Here is a 16,348-nt window from a genome sequence, read left to right on the forward strand (position 1 = left end):
TTAGTGTCAGATGGCAATTTTTGGTTTAGCAGTGGACGTTTAAGGAACTTAAGACTATTTCAAACTTGAGTTGTTTTGGCAAACACTTTTATCCTCAAAAATGGGTGTGTCTTTCAGGAAACACAAAGTATTTCTATTTCAGGGAAACATACCAGGAATCTATAAGAATTAAGTAAGATTTTCCATTTCAGTCATCAAACTGAAAAATCTATTATTCATCCAACCCTAGAAGGAGAAAAAAAAAAGACAATTGAGGTTAAGGCGATTGAATATTGCTCTTGAGAACTGGAGACTATCCCTGCCTCTGTCACAAAGTTCCTTTCTGGCACTAGGCAAGTCAGACTTGAGAAGTGGTTGGTCTGTGTTGTTCTTTTTTGGAAGCCTGGCAATAGACACAAACTGTTTTGTACAAGTACTCAGGGATGTGATCCAGCTCAGTGGGGGCTGTGCTTCCAAAATGGAGTGTGATATTGCATTATAACACGTGCTCTACAGAATGAAATCCTCAGTATCTCATATCGATGTATTGTTTCTTAAATGCTTATTATTTGACATTTGGATGGGTAAAACTATAAACCTTTATTTCAGCCAGTTAAAATTATTCTATAAATATTTGTAAAGCCCTTAGAGACCATTGTTACGCATACAGTAGACAGATTTGAGGAAACTGATAATCCTGTCTTTGTGTGAGGCTTTAGCGATACGTTCGAATTCAGATTGAAGTAAAAGTTGGAAACAAAATATTGAATCTCTGCTTCTAAAGTGAGCAGCAAAGACACTAAACATTTGATGAAAATGAACTGGGAAAAGCTGGTATGTGATATGTTATTGAAGTCCATTTCACCATTCCTCTTCAGGTGGATGTCAGATGAAGGTTGTATCTGTATTCTGATATTTCCTAACTTTAAAGAGTTTAATCTTGTAGCAGTAATGACAAGAAATTTTTTAATAGAGGGAATGTAGTTATTTTAGTACTTAAATGCGACTTTTTTTTTAGTACTTAAATGCAATTTACCAAGTTACTTAAAACCAGCAAAATTATGTTGAAAGTTAGTTTTATGGTATGGCTGCAATTGGCAAATTCATGGATCTCATACCTGAGCAAATGTAATAATTAATAGGTGAGTGGTTCTTATACCATAGGTTTCTGGCACAGGATGGAAAGGATTCCTTGCTTCACAGGTCTTCCCTGAAAAGAGGAGTAACAAGACTCAGCAATGCTGAGTATGTTCTGCTCCTGCTCAGGACAGAAGCGTACTCCTGAGAGCAGGCTTTTCTCCTGTTCTCCCTCCTACTCTTCTTTAACCTGTCCATTTAAATCTGCTACCATCATATTCTCCTCTCAGGCAGCCGATGTTTCCTTGTCTCAGGTCTCAGTTACCATTCCTTAAACTTTGATCTTGGTCTCAGCTGAATTCTCACAAATAATCTGCACCCTTTCTGTTTTCTTTTCTAATTACTTACAGTTTCCTTGTCTGCACTACTCTCATTTCTTTCCTAATAGTTTCAGCTCCCTTCCCTACCCCCTACTTGTTCTTCTGTGCTTCCCAGATGCAGGTTTCCCACTGCATCATCAACAGCTCCTGGTTTCATTCTGCATCCCCAAGTTTCCTGTCTAATCTGAAACTTTGATTCCTGTCGATTGCTTTTCTTCCTACCTTTGCTCTTCATCTGTGTTAAATTATTAATTTAAGTTGCTTAGGTTGAGAACAGCCAAAGCAACCTTGATTGGTCTGGAGCATCACTGGTGCCCTCTGGCAGTGTGGTTTGCCTGGGGAGGCTCAATGCTTAGTCCTCTTGGAATCTATGGCAGTTTCAACAGATAAATCCTAGCAAGTCTTGATTGAGCAAGTCCAAAAGAAGAATTTCAAATATTTCTTTTACCTTTTTGTTTGTTTCTGTCTTTCAAGAAACAGTTGAACCTTGACAAAAATTATTTAAAAATTCTGTCTGAATCAGAGGAATATTAGTTCTGATGATTAATAGTTGACAAAATGATAGGATGCTGAAAAATGGTCTAAGTAAATGTTGGACTGCCTGAGTGAGAAGACAAGACCACCTCTCTTTCTTAATCTACACCCTTTTATTTTATATATATTCTATATGAAATATCTCCAAGTAAATTTTATTTTCATACTGTTAGACTTTTAATTATATTCCTTTGCACCACCATAGAGTTACTCATAGTCTCATACTTCTGAAATATGCAGCCGGATTATTTTTTTTCTTGTGATTTCGGCTTTTTAGAAAGAAAACTGATTTACAGCTTTCCTTAAGATCGTTTGTGTTTCTTTATTTGCTTTCTAGGAAGAGTGGATAGCCTAGTCAATATAATAATACTTCTGTTTGAATTAAAAAATGTTATTTGGCAAAGATGTGGTGCCATTATAGCTCAGCACCCTTGTGTTTTCAGCACAGAATAAACATAATGCACATTAACTGCGACATTGTTCCAGCAGGCTGCAGACTGATTTCAGACAGCAGGAAAAAATATCTGTCACCTAGAATAAAAAATTAGATTGTTCTGTGAATTAAAAGCTGGCTTGGTGCTCCCAGTGTGGATACATGCTGAGACTCAGTTAGTGAACCATTCATCTCCTAATATGCAATTACACATTAAAAGGAATTTAAAGAAGACTGCTCACATACAAGTATTGTCCTCACATTAAAAAGAAGACAAAACATCTGTGTGTTAAAGATAATGATTCTTTAAACTTTTGTGTTTTTTCAGGTTCTTCCTTCAAATCAAGCTGTAGCAAAGGAGAAAAAACACTAGAATTCATCCCAATAAATCTTCATCTGCAAAGAATGCATGTGCATAGTCCTCGATTGAAAGGTAAAGCATATGCTGCAGAGAAATTCTCCAAGTGTGACAAAGTGTGCTTTCAAATACAGTTCAATTTGCAACTGAGAGGGATGGCTTCCATTTTATGATGGAAATATCTTTACATATCCAGTTTCAATGGTGAGCGTTAGATGGACATACTTTCAGATGAAACTTAAAACCACAACAAAAGTGGGACATAAAGACGCCACAAATGAAAGGAATGGAAGTAGTATTAAATGGATTTTTTCGAGAAAAATTTATGTGCAATTTGGACTTACGTGGATTTGGAAGAATGCTGAGGAGAAAAGAATATCACAAGAAATACAGTGACTTTTAAAGAAAGTTCTGAGATTCATTTCATGTTGCATGCATTTTGCCAGTCAGGGAAGATTGGTACAGTATTAGCTTATTTGTAAGATTCTCGGACTATGGCTTGATACAGCAGTTTTTGTGTATTACTAGATTGTTGCTTGTGGTTTTTTGTTTGTTTCGTGATTGTTTGTTTTTAAAGAAAATCAGAATCAAACTTCCAAATTAATTATTTAAAAGTCTCTATGGCTGTACAGGCTTAAAGGGCTTAATTTTTCACTTTGTCTAATGGGCTCTAAAAAGTTTCTGTGTGGTTATTTACTCCTGGGTTTTTTTTCTTTTTTTGTTTTGGGGGTTTTTTGGTTGGTTTGGTTTGGGGTTTTTTTTATGTGAATGCACATATGTGGAACCTTTTGGTTTTCCTGAAGGGTTTCATTTCATTCTCTTATGACTGTGCATCTGCTTCTAAAACCGAAGGTTTCAGTTTTGACTGCTCTTTGCAAAATTTCTGGAGCAAACTGAGTAGGTACTCAGTTGAGGTCCACAACTGAGGACCACAATAGGTAAATCATAAGGTAGGTGGGTAAATCATAAGGTCAAGGAAGTGATCGGCTTCCCCATCCTCCCCATTTTACTACAAATTCCAAAATCTGCACCAAGGCAACCTGCTGCTGAGATTGACCAGAAACCCTGAGACTGAGCGGAAATTTAGGAATTGGATCCAAAGTTAAAGCTGTGCAAGGAATTTATCTGCTTTATCTCCTGAAGCCACAAGTTTTGGATACTGACTGCAGGTCTTGGAAACCCGAGGAGTGGTTAACTAAATTTCTTCTAAGTTCTTTTCTAAAAATAAATTCAGGGGATGTTGTGCTCATTTTGTTCCCATGACACTTCAAGGAAATAAGTAAATGCAGAATGTATGTTCACTGAAATGTATTGGTAACCTATGTGTGGTTAAAAATATTCTGTTGTAGCAGTGCAGAACTAATACTGTCATGATTCATCCTGACACACTGCACAATGTTCAGGAAGATTCCCGTCCTTCTTGGGCATCAGCTTAATTTTTCATTGTGATCCATAATGTCAGTGTGCTGTAAAAGCCAGTCTTAACTCTCTTGTTTTAAGGTGGCTTATTTTTCCCCCACTTCCCAGTTTTCCACCAGAGATAGTGGTAGAGCACAATACAATAATTCTCCTTCTAGACATTTCTGGGATGAACTCACTAGCCTGAGTGACAGGAGTTGCATTAAGGGCAGTATTACTTCAAAACTTAAGATATCCTATTTCTTATACAGTGCTACCCTGCGCCACAGAAGCATTTGCTCTGTGTTAAGTGAAAATATCCCTACTGATCTTGCTAAAAATACTGCAAACTTCTAATACCTCCTGGAAAGGGGAATAATTTTCTGTTATGTTGTCCATGATTGTTTTTAATGCATAATTTTGTTGCTGCTGCTTGCATATAATTTTTAGCAGCATCCTTTACAGGTAAAAGATTATACTGATACATACATGTGGCCAAATCATAGCACAGTGAATAATTTGTTGATAAATTGAGATCTGTTAAATTTCTTGTCCCTGTACAAACATGGAAATTACACTCTGTAAGGTTTTTATTAATATTATTATTACACTGCATCAAACAGATTGTAAAACAGTGGGTACAAACAGTGATTATAGGAGTATTATACTATCTGAGGCTGGTGTTCATACACTTCCAAGTTGGAACATAGGGACTTTGAATTATCTGTTAGATACTGTATTGGTCCAATATTTTGTCATTTCTTTTACTAAACAGCAGTGCCTCCAAACATTTTAACAAGATGGGCATTTATAGTGACATAATGTGACAGCATAGATTTTAATTTAGTTAATGTTTTGAAGTTAATTAGTTTACTCAAAAGCATTTTTAGGGTGACCAGAACCTTAATACATTACGTCTTTTCAAGAAAACCTCCCTGGGAACAGGACACTGTATGGTTATTAAAAAAATGTGGAATGAAATATGACACTTAATCACCCATAACTTTTATACTAATTGAGGTTTTAGTTTTGTATTTTTTATGAATTTTCTCCTTTCTCCTCCAAAACTACTTTGCTTGGGGAACACAGTTAATCCTTAATCTAAAAGGGTACAGAAAGAGATAAGTTAGAATTGTCTTCTAAATTTGGAACTTTGTTTAAATTTTGAAACTGTCCCTTTGTTATTTAACTAATGTTCAGTATGTCTTGTGTTAAATATTTACAGTTCGAACAGATTTTAGCAATTGCTCATCAATCTCGAGTAGGCAGCACTTTGACATCAAGGTCTTTGTCATCTTACGCTTTGCTTGGCATATATCCATGGTACCTGGAATATAACCAGGAGACTTAGAGGGGAGGGGGGAGAATAAAATAAGAAAGCATGTAAACATTCACAGAGGTGACCATTCTACAAGCTGTTGAGCCATAAAGCTCTCATTAACTCTTACACTGTCATGTCTTAATTTTGGCAATAGAAGATAGGTTTTCATCCCATCTATCGTGTATGCACATTCATATGTGATTATTTTTTTGTTTGACATGTTTAATAACAGGTTGACTTTTAGTGGACTTTGATTTGGGTTGTTATTGGGTACTGATATGGAATAGAAAGTACCTGTCTGCTTAAACTTCCAGTAGGAACAACTTGGAGAAAAATACTATCTCCTTATGGGATGGCTGTATCCCTATCCATTTGATAAACACCACATTTTGCTCTGTTCATCATACTACAGGAATTAAATTTGTACATCGGCATAGCTTTGCTTTTTGTCCCTGTTTATATGTTGTGTGCTTGTTTGAAATAAATTTGGTGAAGTGAAATGATTTTTACTTTGCATCTTGCCAGTGTGAGACACTGACTGCCTCCTGTGAAGGCAAGCAGGTTTGCTTCAAGTTCGAGATTGGGCTGTTCTTGACAATATGATACCATTCATATGGCTCTCTGCTGCATTTTAAGCTCTGTCTTCAGTGCAGAGATGTGTCAGCAGTGGTTGCTCTTGCAGGGGGTGATGGCTCTGAGTTACTGGAGCACTTCTGTACCAGTTCACTGATGCTGACACTGCATGTCCTTCAGAAGGAGCTCCACTGATGTGTAAGTGGAGCACACCACAAGGCATTCCTCCCAAGCCTTGCAGCAGTCTCCAGTGTACTGTTCTCTGGAAAGTGGCAGAGAGATTGCCCTGTGCCCATCACCAGAGTTGCAGACATTTTCTCCTCCTTTGCCATCCTCACTCTCCTGTGTTCACTTACATGATGTGGGTGCTCAGCTGTGCTGGGTGCGTTTGTGTCTCAAACAGCTGCTCTTTGACCACGCTGAGAAGTGACCACAGGATGAATGAAAGGGGGGTAAATTCCCCCTCCAAAGGAACTATCAGCAGGGTCACTGTTTATTTTTAAAACAGAGCTAGGCTTTAGTATTTTAAATGTTTTCCTGTAATTTCATCAGTTATCTGTAAACATATTCAGAGCCCATTATTTGGTTAACCTGATGAGTTCATCTCTTATTTTGGTTTCAAGCAACTATCGTTTTAAGCAAGAGAATACTTATTGTCAAGTACTGATGGAGCTCTAATAGCCCAAGATTATGTATTAAGGATAAATCTCTATTAAGACCTGAAAGAATGGGCAATTTAAGAATCTTGAAGCTCACCTTAGGCTAATGAAATTATGTCACTTCTCCTTTTAAGTGGAAATTGAAGAGTCACCAATTCATTAGAGTTCAAATCAATTTGAGCAAATATGTTCTGAAATTCAGCTCTGGAAGTAAAGCATAGTTCATTAACTGAATCATTTGTACAGTGTTCTTGCTTCTAGGGATATTTATCATCAGAATGCAATAAAAGTTCTATTTTAGGAGGGGACTAGATTTTAATTTACATGGCAAGCTTCCTTGATGAATAAAGCAGGGCATAAAAAACATCCTTTAGTATTTACTTTAGAGATATATTTTAAGAATGAGGCATTCCAAACGGTAGTGTTATACCTGCAGTAAGCTTGGGTACGAAACGGGTACTGCTTAGTGTAAATGTAAACTTAAACTTTGAAGAAATAATTATTGTGGTTTGGGATGTAATTAAATCTTCATCTCTGCACTGACAATCAATCAAAGGCTCCTTTTAAAAAGATGTTTCATCTCTAGTTCTGTAAACATAAATCCACACAAAAAGTTCATCCTGTATGTCGTAAGACATCAGGTATATACTGAGAGCAGCAACACTTTGTTGTCTCAGCAAGAATTTCAGCAGCGTGGTTTTATTTCCTATTCTGGTAACTTTTCAGCTGAAAACAATTGACTTTGTGTTCATAAATACATATAAAAAGTAAGTTGTTGTCATAGAGCAGGGCTTTTCAATTTAGCATTAAACGGCATTATATCTGCAAGTCCATTAGCATTATATCCAAACAAATCCAAAGTAGAAAAGAAGTAGAAGTTTTTACTAGACTGATTGACTTCTCTGGGAATGCAGTGCATTCATTGTCACTTGAAGTGTTTAAATCAAGATTAGATACATTAAAAAAGAGATGCCTTCACTCAACCAGGAGACATAAGCTCGATGCATAAGCTTGATGTAGGAATCATTAGCTGTAATTCTGTAGTTTCTATTATTCAGAGAGTCAGACTATTCCCCTATAATGGTCTCTTGATTCTAAAATGCTTGAATCTGTGCATCTCAACATGACTACAAGTTAAATAATGAAAGGGGTAATAAAGTGAAATACACAAAGGGCCAATTTACTTGGCAGCTTTGTAAACTGCAGAGCTAGAATATTGTTCTACACTGCAGCATATAATTTAGATGTAGCCATAAATCAGGTGAACTTTCTAGGGTGTACAGGTGGCTGTATGGAAAGACTGATTAGTTCTTGGGCCTCCCTGAGACATGGATTATCAATTATTCCTTGGAAATAATACGGACTTCTTGTTCTCGTGTTTTGTAGAGTAGATACCATAGCATTGCCATACCCTGGGGACAGGCACATTCAAATCTCTGTGTTTGTCTGCTCCCATTCCAGATGCTCTGTATGATGTCATCACCGTGGGAGCCCCAGCAGCGCATTTCCAAGGATTTAAGAATGGTGGTCTCCGGAAACTGCTGAGTAAATTTGAGGCAGAAAGAAGAAAGTAAGTATTCTTTCAAGTAGCTAGGAAAATATCGATAAAATTGCATTAAAATGTTACGAGCTCACTGAGGAACAAAACAATTTACCCTCCTGAATGCATGGAAGATTAAAATCTAGTAGCATTGGACGTTGCATTCATAAAATATTTCCTTTATCTTTCCTGCTTTGTCAGACTACGAAATTGAAGCACAGTCTACTTTTAGTGCTAAGACTTTTTCTGAATAAAGGAAATTACCTCAAGCTGCATCATGGGAGTTTCAGGTTGGACATCAGGAAGAATTTCATTATGGAAAGGATTATCATGCGTTGGAATGGGCTTCCCAGAGAAGTGGTGGAGTCAACATCCCTAGAAGTGTTTAAGAAACAACAGGACATGGCACTTGGTGATGTGGTGGTTGGACTCGATGAGATTGGAAGTCTTTTCCAACCTTAATGATTCTATTATTCAAAATTTAGAAGTTTTTTCCCCATACTTCAGGAGGCTTGAGGTATATCAGTGCTTGAAAACATGCTGTTCAAAATGAGCTGTCTCGTTGGTAACTCTTGTGCTAGTAGGAACGTAGCTATAGACAATTCTTCAATACAGAAACAGTAGCTTAAAGTAGCACCTTTCTTTCTGACAGCCCTGGGCATACGTTAAGAAAAAATATTTTTAGTGCAACTGAGAAATAAGTAAGAAACTCTTCCTATTCTTCAAAAATCCAAAATAAGGCTAAGCAAAAATAAAATTTTCTTTTCGTTGCTGGTCTCAAATGCTTTGTTGCTGAACATGCACAAAAGTGTTAGCTGTATATTTTGCTAACTAAGAATTGGATGTGTTTGTGTTTGTTGCTGTGGCTGTTAAGATTTTCAAACAGCCACAGTTGTTGCTGTCAGCACCCATCGTTGTGACTGCTCAGTGCTTCCACTAACAGTGCCAACGCCATGCAATCAGTGTCACAGCATTTGAAAGAGAATACAGGAAGGACTCTGATTTAAATCATCATGGTGCTTGTAGAAAATGAATTGTATTGTATTCAATGCTCAAAAAAGTTTAATGGACACAATATCATGAAGAATTAAAAGGGAAATTATAAAAATCTAATGTTGACTTCTAGGTTGAATAGCAGTTGGCATCAGTACTAAAAACCAAAGAAAACCCAACAGGTATATTTTCTGTATTATTGGGTTGGTTTGTGGTTTTTTGCACTACATAACATAAAAACCCTGCTAAATCTTCTAAAATCTTTCATTTCTGTGACCACCTCTGATGTCAAAACTTGCCAATGAAACATGAATATCATTGATCACATAAGACACTTCACTGAACATTGTGTTAATACTCTGCTGTCAGCAGACTGGTATAGGCAGCCTTATCCCCCTCACATGGAGGCCCATGAAGTACATGTTTTCCAGTGAAGAAAATATCTAAAGTCATTTCTTAAGGTATCTCCTTCTTTACTATCTTACTAATGTAGTTGCAATGGAGTTTAGTGAGTTTTTATTATATTACTTAAGAAGAAATTGAAGTCATAAGTGATATAAAGAACTTTACAGTACCCGTCGTCACAGTGTTCAGCTTTCAGAAAGGGAACTGTTTCTCACTTGCTCAGTCCTGCAGCATATCCATGTAGGCAGATATCCTTCCAAAAATGGAGGATAACTGTGAGGTAAAAAATTCTCTTTGATTGCTTTTCGTCGGAGAAAAAAAGGGAAAATGCCATATAGAGAAGGGACCTAGTCTTTCTTGAGTTCTTACTGAGAGAACACATTTTGCAGTATCTCATAGGATTGACTAGACAGTGCCCTTGTTTCTTAGTTGCCTATAACAGGGGAGCAGAGATGATGGGCAAGACTCCTTTCTTCGGCTCCTGTGCAGTGTCAGAAGGTTTGGATGGCAAAGGATACTTGGTGCAGCACAACCTCTTCTCATTTTCATTCACTGTTATTTCACTGAATTGACCATGTAGACATCTAAGTTGATAAAGGATTGTATTTGGGAGCACTGGGTAAAGCTTCGTGCAGGTTTTATCAAGGTATTTCATAAGTATTTCAAGTGTCTACATGTCACCTTACATTTGCCCTGCTGCTTAGATTTTTCAGCATCCATCAGAAACGCTTGTATTTTGGTGATTTTCAAGGACAGGATACCAGACGTTTTCTCTGACAGTGCAGCTTCCTTTGCATTTCTGTGTTACCCTGGAAGAGCAGAAGTCTGTCTTCAGGATGATATAATTAGGGTAACCCTGTTACTATCCTGTCAGACTCATCCTAAAAGAAAAGCCTGAGTCAGTCTAACAAACTTAAGTTTGAGCACTGAAAAAGGTGGACTGCAGTTTTCAGCTAATCACTTGCCAGACCCAAGGAACCGGTCACTTAGTGTATGAATTCCCACAAAATAGAAAGGAGGAAGACTCCAAAATTCATCTTTCCTACTACCTTTGAGGACAGCCCAGAGAAAACTCCCCAGGTTTAGGTTTTTTCCCCTGAAATAGAACTTGTGTGAGTTAAAAGACAGGGGCAAGCAAGCTCTCAATGTGATCTCACTGATTTGAATATTCAAAAGTGGGTCTGCATTAAATAAATACATAAAAGTACCATTCTCATTCACGGAGAAATTTGTTTCACTGTGGCAACAACAACGTTATTTTGCATGTACCTGTTTGTTTAGCTGTATGAGGATGCTTTGAGGACACACAGCATTTCCAGGGGCTGCTTTTACAATTTAAATTTTCTGTTTTACAACGGGGGCAGCTTTTCTGAAGATTTGGTTGAAGTGACACCTTGAAATATCAGTCAGAATGTAGAATGAAGAGAAAAAAGTGCAGATTCAGCAGCCGTTTCCGCTAGGCTAAGTGAGCTGAAAACCTAGAGGAAGATGTGGGAAGAGATTAGTTCTCAAGCTGATCCCAGTAGCTTTCAAGACATGACAAAATACCTTGCATGTCTTTGACCTTTTGTCTGGTTGTTAAAGCAGTTTATTGAAATAGTCAACGGTGTCAGCATATCACAAAATATTCCTTGCTCAAACCTAGATTTGTGGAATTAACAGACAAGAGGAACTGTTATCTGGTAGCATTTGCAATTGCCAAATCAAAGCAAGACAGACATATTTTGTGAAAGTTTATCAAATAGAAGGATGTGGAAAATGTGCATCTGAAGATAGTTCTGGCATGTTTACTATTATGCAGAATATACATTTTTGTGCAGACAAAATAGAGGAAGGCCTTGTATAATAATATCTATAAAAAAGGCTGTATTTTCACAATTCTTCACTCATTTGTTACCATCAAGCAGGTCATATTAAAAGAAAAAAAAAAAAAGGAAGACAGATTTCTAAAAATATGACCCGAAATAAGAGCAAGAGAAGCTTTTCTTCCAGGTGAAAAATATAATACTTTATGGTATGTGATCTGAAGCCCATTCCATTGCTTTACAACCTATTCACATACTGGTTTTTATCTGTAAAAAAGAGGCAGATAAAAGGCTCTTCTACTAGAAACATCAGTCATATCTTTAAGGTATGACTAGTATATCTGTCCCTTTAGTAGCTAGTAGTGAGCTTCATAAGATCAGTAAGAACAACTGACTCTTTTTAAAAATTTTGTTTAGGTATGATAGCACTTCAAATAATTGGTATGTGATGATTAAGGTATGGCAAATCAATGCAGAATATTAATTATATGTTTAGGATATACATTTATTTAGAATATTTTTCTTTATGCTGTATTGGATTGTTCTCTTTATTTTTTCCTTTGCTACTTCTAGCTAAAAGTCAGTTAGTTGTTCAGATGCAGTCTTTTTTTGGCTTGCTAGTAAAGATTATTTCTCCTTCCAGCAAATGGAAGGGCTTATCTTCTCATCAGTCTAGATGGCACAGCAAATTATTATTTTTAGAGCTCAGTTGCGCAGGAACGTTTATGAGACATTCTGTAAGTTATACCCATATAATGCCTCACTGCTTGAATTGTTCATAAATCACTTTCAAGATACACAAAGGGCTTTTTGTCTCACTTAAAATCTAAATCGACCATCTTTCTTTTAATCAAAACACATAGGCTTATGATTGCAAGTTTTTTAATGCTCCAATTTTAAACATCAAGAAAAATAGAAGTGTCCGACAAGCTGAATTAGGTGCTGTGATTCACTATGGTTTTATACATAATTTCTAGCAAACTGTTTGGAAATTATCCTGTTTTAAGTTAGCACTAGCTTAAAAGTGGAACAGTACTGTTGATTTATTTAATTTTTTTTTTAAAGTTATAATAATGTAATTTGGTTTTGAACTGTCTAAAAGAACCCTTCCTGTTTGATGAGGCCTAGATTTTTGGTCAAGATATGAGGTGTGCTCCTTCACTAACATATCTCTTACCAGAGTTTTTATTAGTGCTGCAATCTCCTGGGTTCCTATTACTCAAATTTCATAACCTTCTCTGAGGAACCTGAAGTAGTATTATTTCACAGAAAATCCGAGATTGTTGAAATAATAATGATCTGTGTTTGATCTAGTTGATCTAATCACTGTTGTCAAAGGAAAACAAAAGTGCACAGCACTTTTCACAGAGATGTTATTCTTTGCTCACTTTCCCCTTTTTTTGGATGTATACATGTGTGAGAAAGAGAGATTAGACTTCATGGAGATGAACACTTTTTCACTGACCATCAAACCAGTGTATTAGGGTTGTGTGAAAATTTAGGTGAGAAACTGCTTAAGTTTGTGCTATTCATTGAGATATAAAATTCTCATCACAGTATTTTCCAGTTGCTGGACTCTCTGGACAGAATTGCGGGAAGCATTTCCTTCAGAGGGCATCAAAGTAAGGAGACTGGGGCTGTAAAAGAAGGGAAGGACTTGTGGGAGATCTTCCTGCCAAGGTTGGGATTGCGTGTTTTGGAGAACAGGAAACTTCCATCTATGTGGACTCCAGCTGGGGCAGCAGGAGAGGGGATCCATATTTTTGCCATTTTTTCTTGTAATCTCTCTTCAGCAGGCTGCCAGGAGATGGCTCCACTGAGAGGCTCCACCATTTGACTTCAAGCTTACAGTGGGGCACGGTAACTTTTTGCCTTCTGATGAGAACCATGCTCACTTACCTAGAATAAGATTCTCCCCTACATTAAAGGTTGCTTACACCTTTCCACCAACGTAAAGAGACTCTAAAATTATTCTGGTGAACTGTGGAAGGCTTTCCCTAGGCATTCAGACTTCCTGGAGTGAGTCCTCCTAGGAAGATTCAGTGTGAGATTCACCTGTGCTGCTGTGGCATCTGTCCTACTTAGGTCTCTAGAGGACTGGAGGCAGTCTTGACCTTTCTTTTCACTGACACTCATGTCCTTTACCAGCTGAAAGCACTGATGTAGAGTTATTCCAAGGGTCAGTTAGGAATAGAAAGGAAATAAAAGAACAACTGGAAAAGGTCTATGTGTCCAGCCTTAGCCATTGCCTTGAGATTAGGATTCGTAGAGATTTGAACATTGACAGAACTAATATGATTTCATTTTCCTTAGTATTCAAAATTAGAATTTCCAAGTTTGCAAAGGAACCCACAACAGAATCTTAAGGAAATAAAAAAAAATTAATTTAAACTTCTGACTTCAGGCCTGTTTTCCTAACCTTGACACTGATCATACGGTTCAGTTTTATTTATTGAGGCAGTGAATTGTTCAGAGGTTTTTTTTATGTAGCAATTTATTTTTGATCATAACTTTTCACTTTAGACAGAATACATGTGTTGCATAACTAAGCCATTGAATTGATATCTTCAGTAATGTGCATAAGATCAAAGTTATCTGGGATTAGATGTACTTGCTGTCTATGTTTTAACTGTATTCTTAATGTGAATGTCTGTGGTTTTGACCGTGAAAAATGCGAGGTCAAATGTTCATTGTTGAAAGATTTGAACCCAGTCCCAGATGGTAGCAATTTAACTCAGTCACCCAGATTGCAGTTACCAGCAGGAGTGGAGTAACTTGGAATGTCATTAAAAATTAGACATTTAGCATATTGCAGCATTTATTCTCAGGCAAAAACTTTTTTAATTTAGGATTAAAATTGCAGATGTAGCCAGTGTAATATTTATTCAAATTACATGACAATGTCCTTAAAGCAATTTTAAAACTGAGATGACTGCTGGTAGTCATGTGTTCATACTCAGTGATGGTGCCAGTATATGAAAGTGATCAAGTGTGGATTTGTCTGCTCAATGAAAGCTTTGAAACTTAACCCAGAAGACATTATTATAGAGTTTTTTCAAAAGGTACATGTGTAATAATGTAATTTGCATATCAAAGGTAGGTTTTCATAATGATGCTGATTTCGTGCACTGGACCTACCCATGTGGCCTTTACCCTAATGGAAAAGTTTCATTTAGTTTGTGCCTTAGGACACCTGTGAAAAGTTTTATGTGCCAGTAAGTTCTATTGGTAGCTGATTGTTCTAAGTAATAATACTTACATACTATAGCTGTATGTGTCAGCAAGCTCTAAAAGTAGTTACAGATGAGGAAACTTCACTGAACTGTAAGTAGTAATGTCCTTTTATGAACAGTAGGGCCTCAGAAAATCTCAGGCTAGTTGTAGATTCAACAGTGTTGGGACACAACAATTAGAAACTTAAAGTACTACCAAACACTCTGACAAACAATTACACACTTTCTTGGAGGGAGGGAGGAATTTGCACTGAAATTGTGAAAGAAACTAAATATTTGAAGTTGTCTTACGCTTTCTGGGGTTCATGAAATGTTAAAATTAGCCAAATAATGAAGCCTGATAATGCACTTAATTCTGAAGAAAGAGCCATTCTCTCTTCTCTGTTTCCTTCATTTAAAAGCTATGATTTACCTTATTACAATGAGAACTGCCCACAGATATAGTATTGCTATTCCCTCTGTCTTACAATGTTGCCTGTAGCTTTTCTTCTGCAACATTCAGGGAAGCTTAGAGCTGTGGGAGATCAGTGGAAATGATCAGGGAATTAAAGGCTGAGGGAAATCCCAGGAAGCAATATGTGCATGGCGAGCTTGATAACAGCATTAGCCAGATTCAGCCTGCAAAAAGGCTGTTTGATAAAGGGAGGGAGAAGCCTGAAGGGGAATTAGAGAAGTGTCAACACTTTTAAGTCTGTCTTCAATACAATTAACACAGACTATTACTCTTGTCCCTGCCTTGTCTACTGAGTCTGATAGCTTGAGAGTTGCCATGAGTGTAGAGGTAGATGTGACTTTGGAAGTGTTGCCACCTCAAAGATAGAATTGTGATCATTTCCTCATTTTTCAGAGGGACAGGTTTTTTTTTCTCCCCCAATTCATTAGAAAAGAGAGTTGATACAATTCATTTTGCTGAAATACTCAGAATTCTGACTGTTTCACTCAGCACTCTAGTAATTTATGTAGGGGACTGTGAGTTGGAGATGAGGAGTAATTTTGATGTGGCTGGTAGCACGACTGATTGTGGCAAAATTTTGATGACTCAGATGCCATTCATCCTGACTGCCTCTACAAAGAATTGTATCTAAAAATGGAGACACTGGTGAAAATAGAAAATAGAACAGGATATTGTGGATTTTGGGACTGTAAATCAGCAAAATATCTAAGGAAGAGGCTAAATTTTAAGACTACTTGAGTCTATCATTATTTGCCAAAATGCTTAAGCCTTTTATGTTTTATGAAGCAACTTCATTTGAACTTCTGAATTTATGTTGCTATGTCCTTTATTGAAATAAATTTAATTTCCAATTTGCAGAAAACTAATGAGAAGGAACTGGAAGGGCCACTAGAAGACACAAAGGGGGAAAGGGGGAGTGAAGAGTTCTGGAAAAAGACTCATGAAAAGCAATGCATGAAGTTCAGAGGGTTGCACAAGTGTCAAAATTCGGGTCTTGATTAAGAAAATTAAGAAAGAAATTAAAACAGTTGTGAAAGGGTTGAAGAAACTGAAGTATATATGATTAAAAGACAGAAGAGGAAAGAAGGGAGATACAAATAGAACCAACTGGGAAGTACTAGTATGCATGTTCCTCTGGCATTGGTAAAGTGCCAGGAGTTGCCTGGTTACATTTTTTCCCATGTTGACATTATAGGTTAATATGAA

General features: G+C 36.9%; 1 protein-coding gene across 4 annotated transcripts in view; it reads left to right on the forward strand.

Annotated features, from left to right (window-relative positions):
* The window catches only part of INPP4B (inositol polyphosphate-4-phosphatase type II B), a 336,440-nt gene that overhangs the window by 244,660 nt on the left and 75,432 nt on the right, over positions 1 to 16,348 (forward strand). For all 4 annotated transcript variants that reach the window (XM_027885672.1, XM_027885673.1, XM_027885671.1 and 1 more), the window contains 2 exons: positions 2,732 to 2,836; positions 8,174 to 8,282. In XM_027885672.1, the coding sequence (XP_027741473.1) occupies positions 2,732 to 2,836; positions 8,174 to 8,282 (214 nt within the window). The remainder of the gene's footprint in view (positions 1 to 2,731; positions 2,837 to 8,173; positions 8,283 to 16,348) is intronic.

This window comes from Empidonax traillii, unplaced genomic scaffold, assembly GCF_003031625.1.
Source record: "Empidonax traillii isolate 1590-97213 ecotype Southwest subspecies unplaced genomic scaffold, ASM303162v1 scaffold170:size2694500, whole genome shotgun sequence".
Classification (NCBI taxonomy): Eukaryota; Metazoa; Chordata; class Aves; order Passeriformes; family Tyrannidae; genus Empidonax; species Empidonax traillii.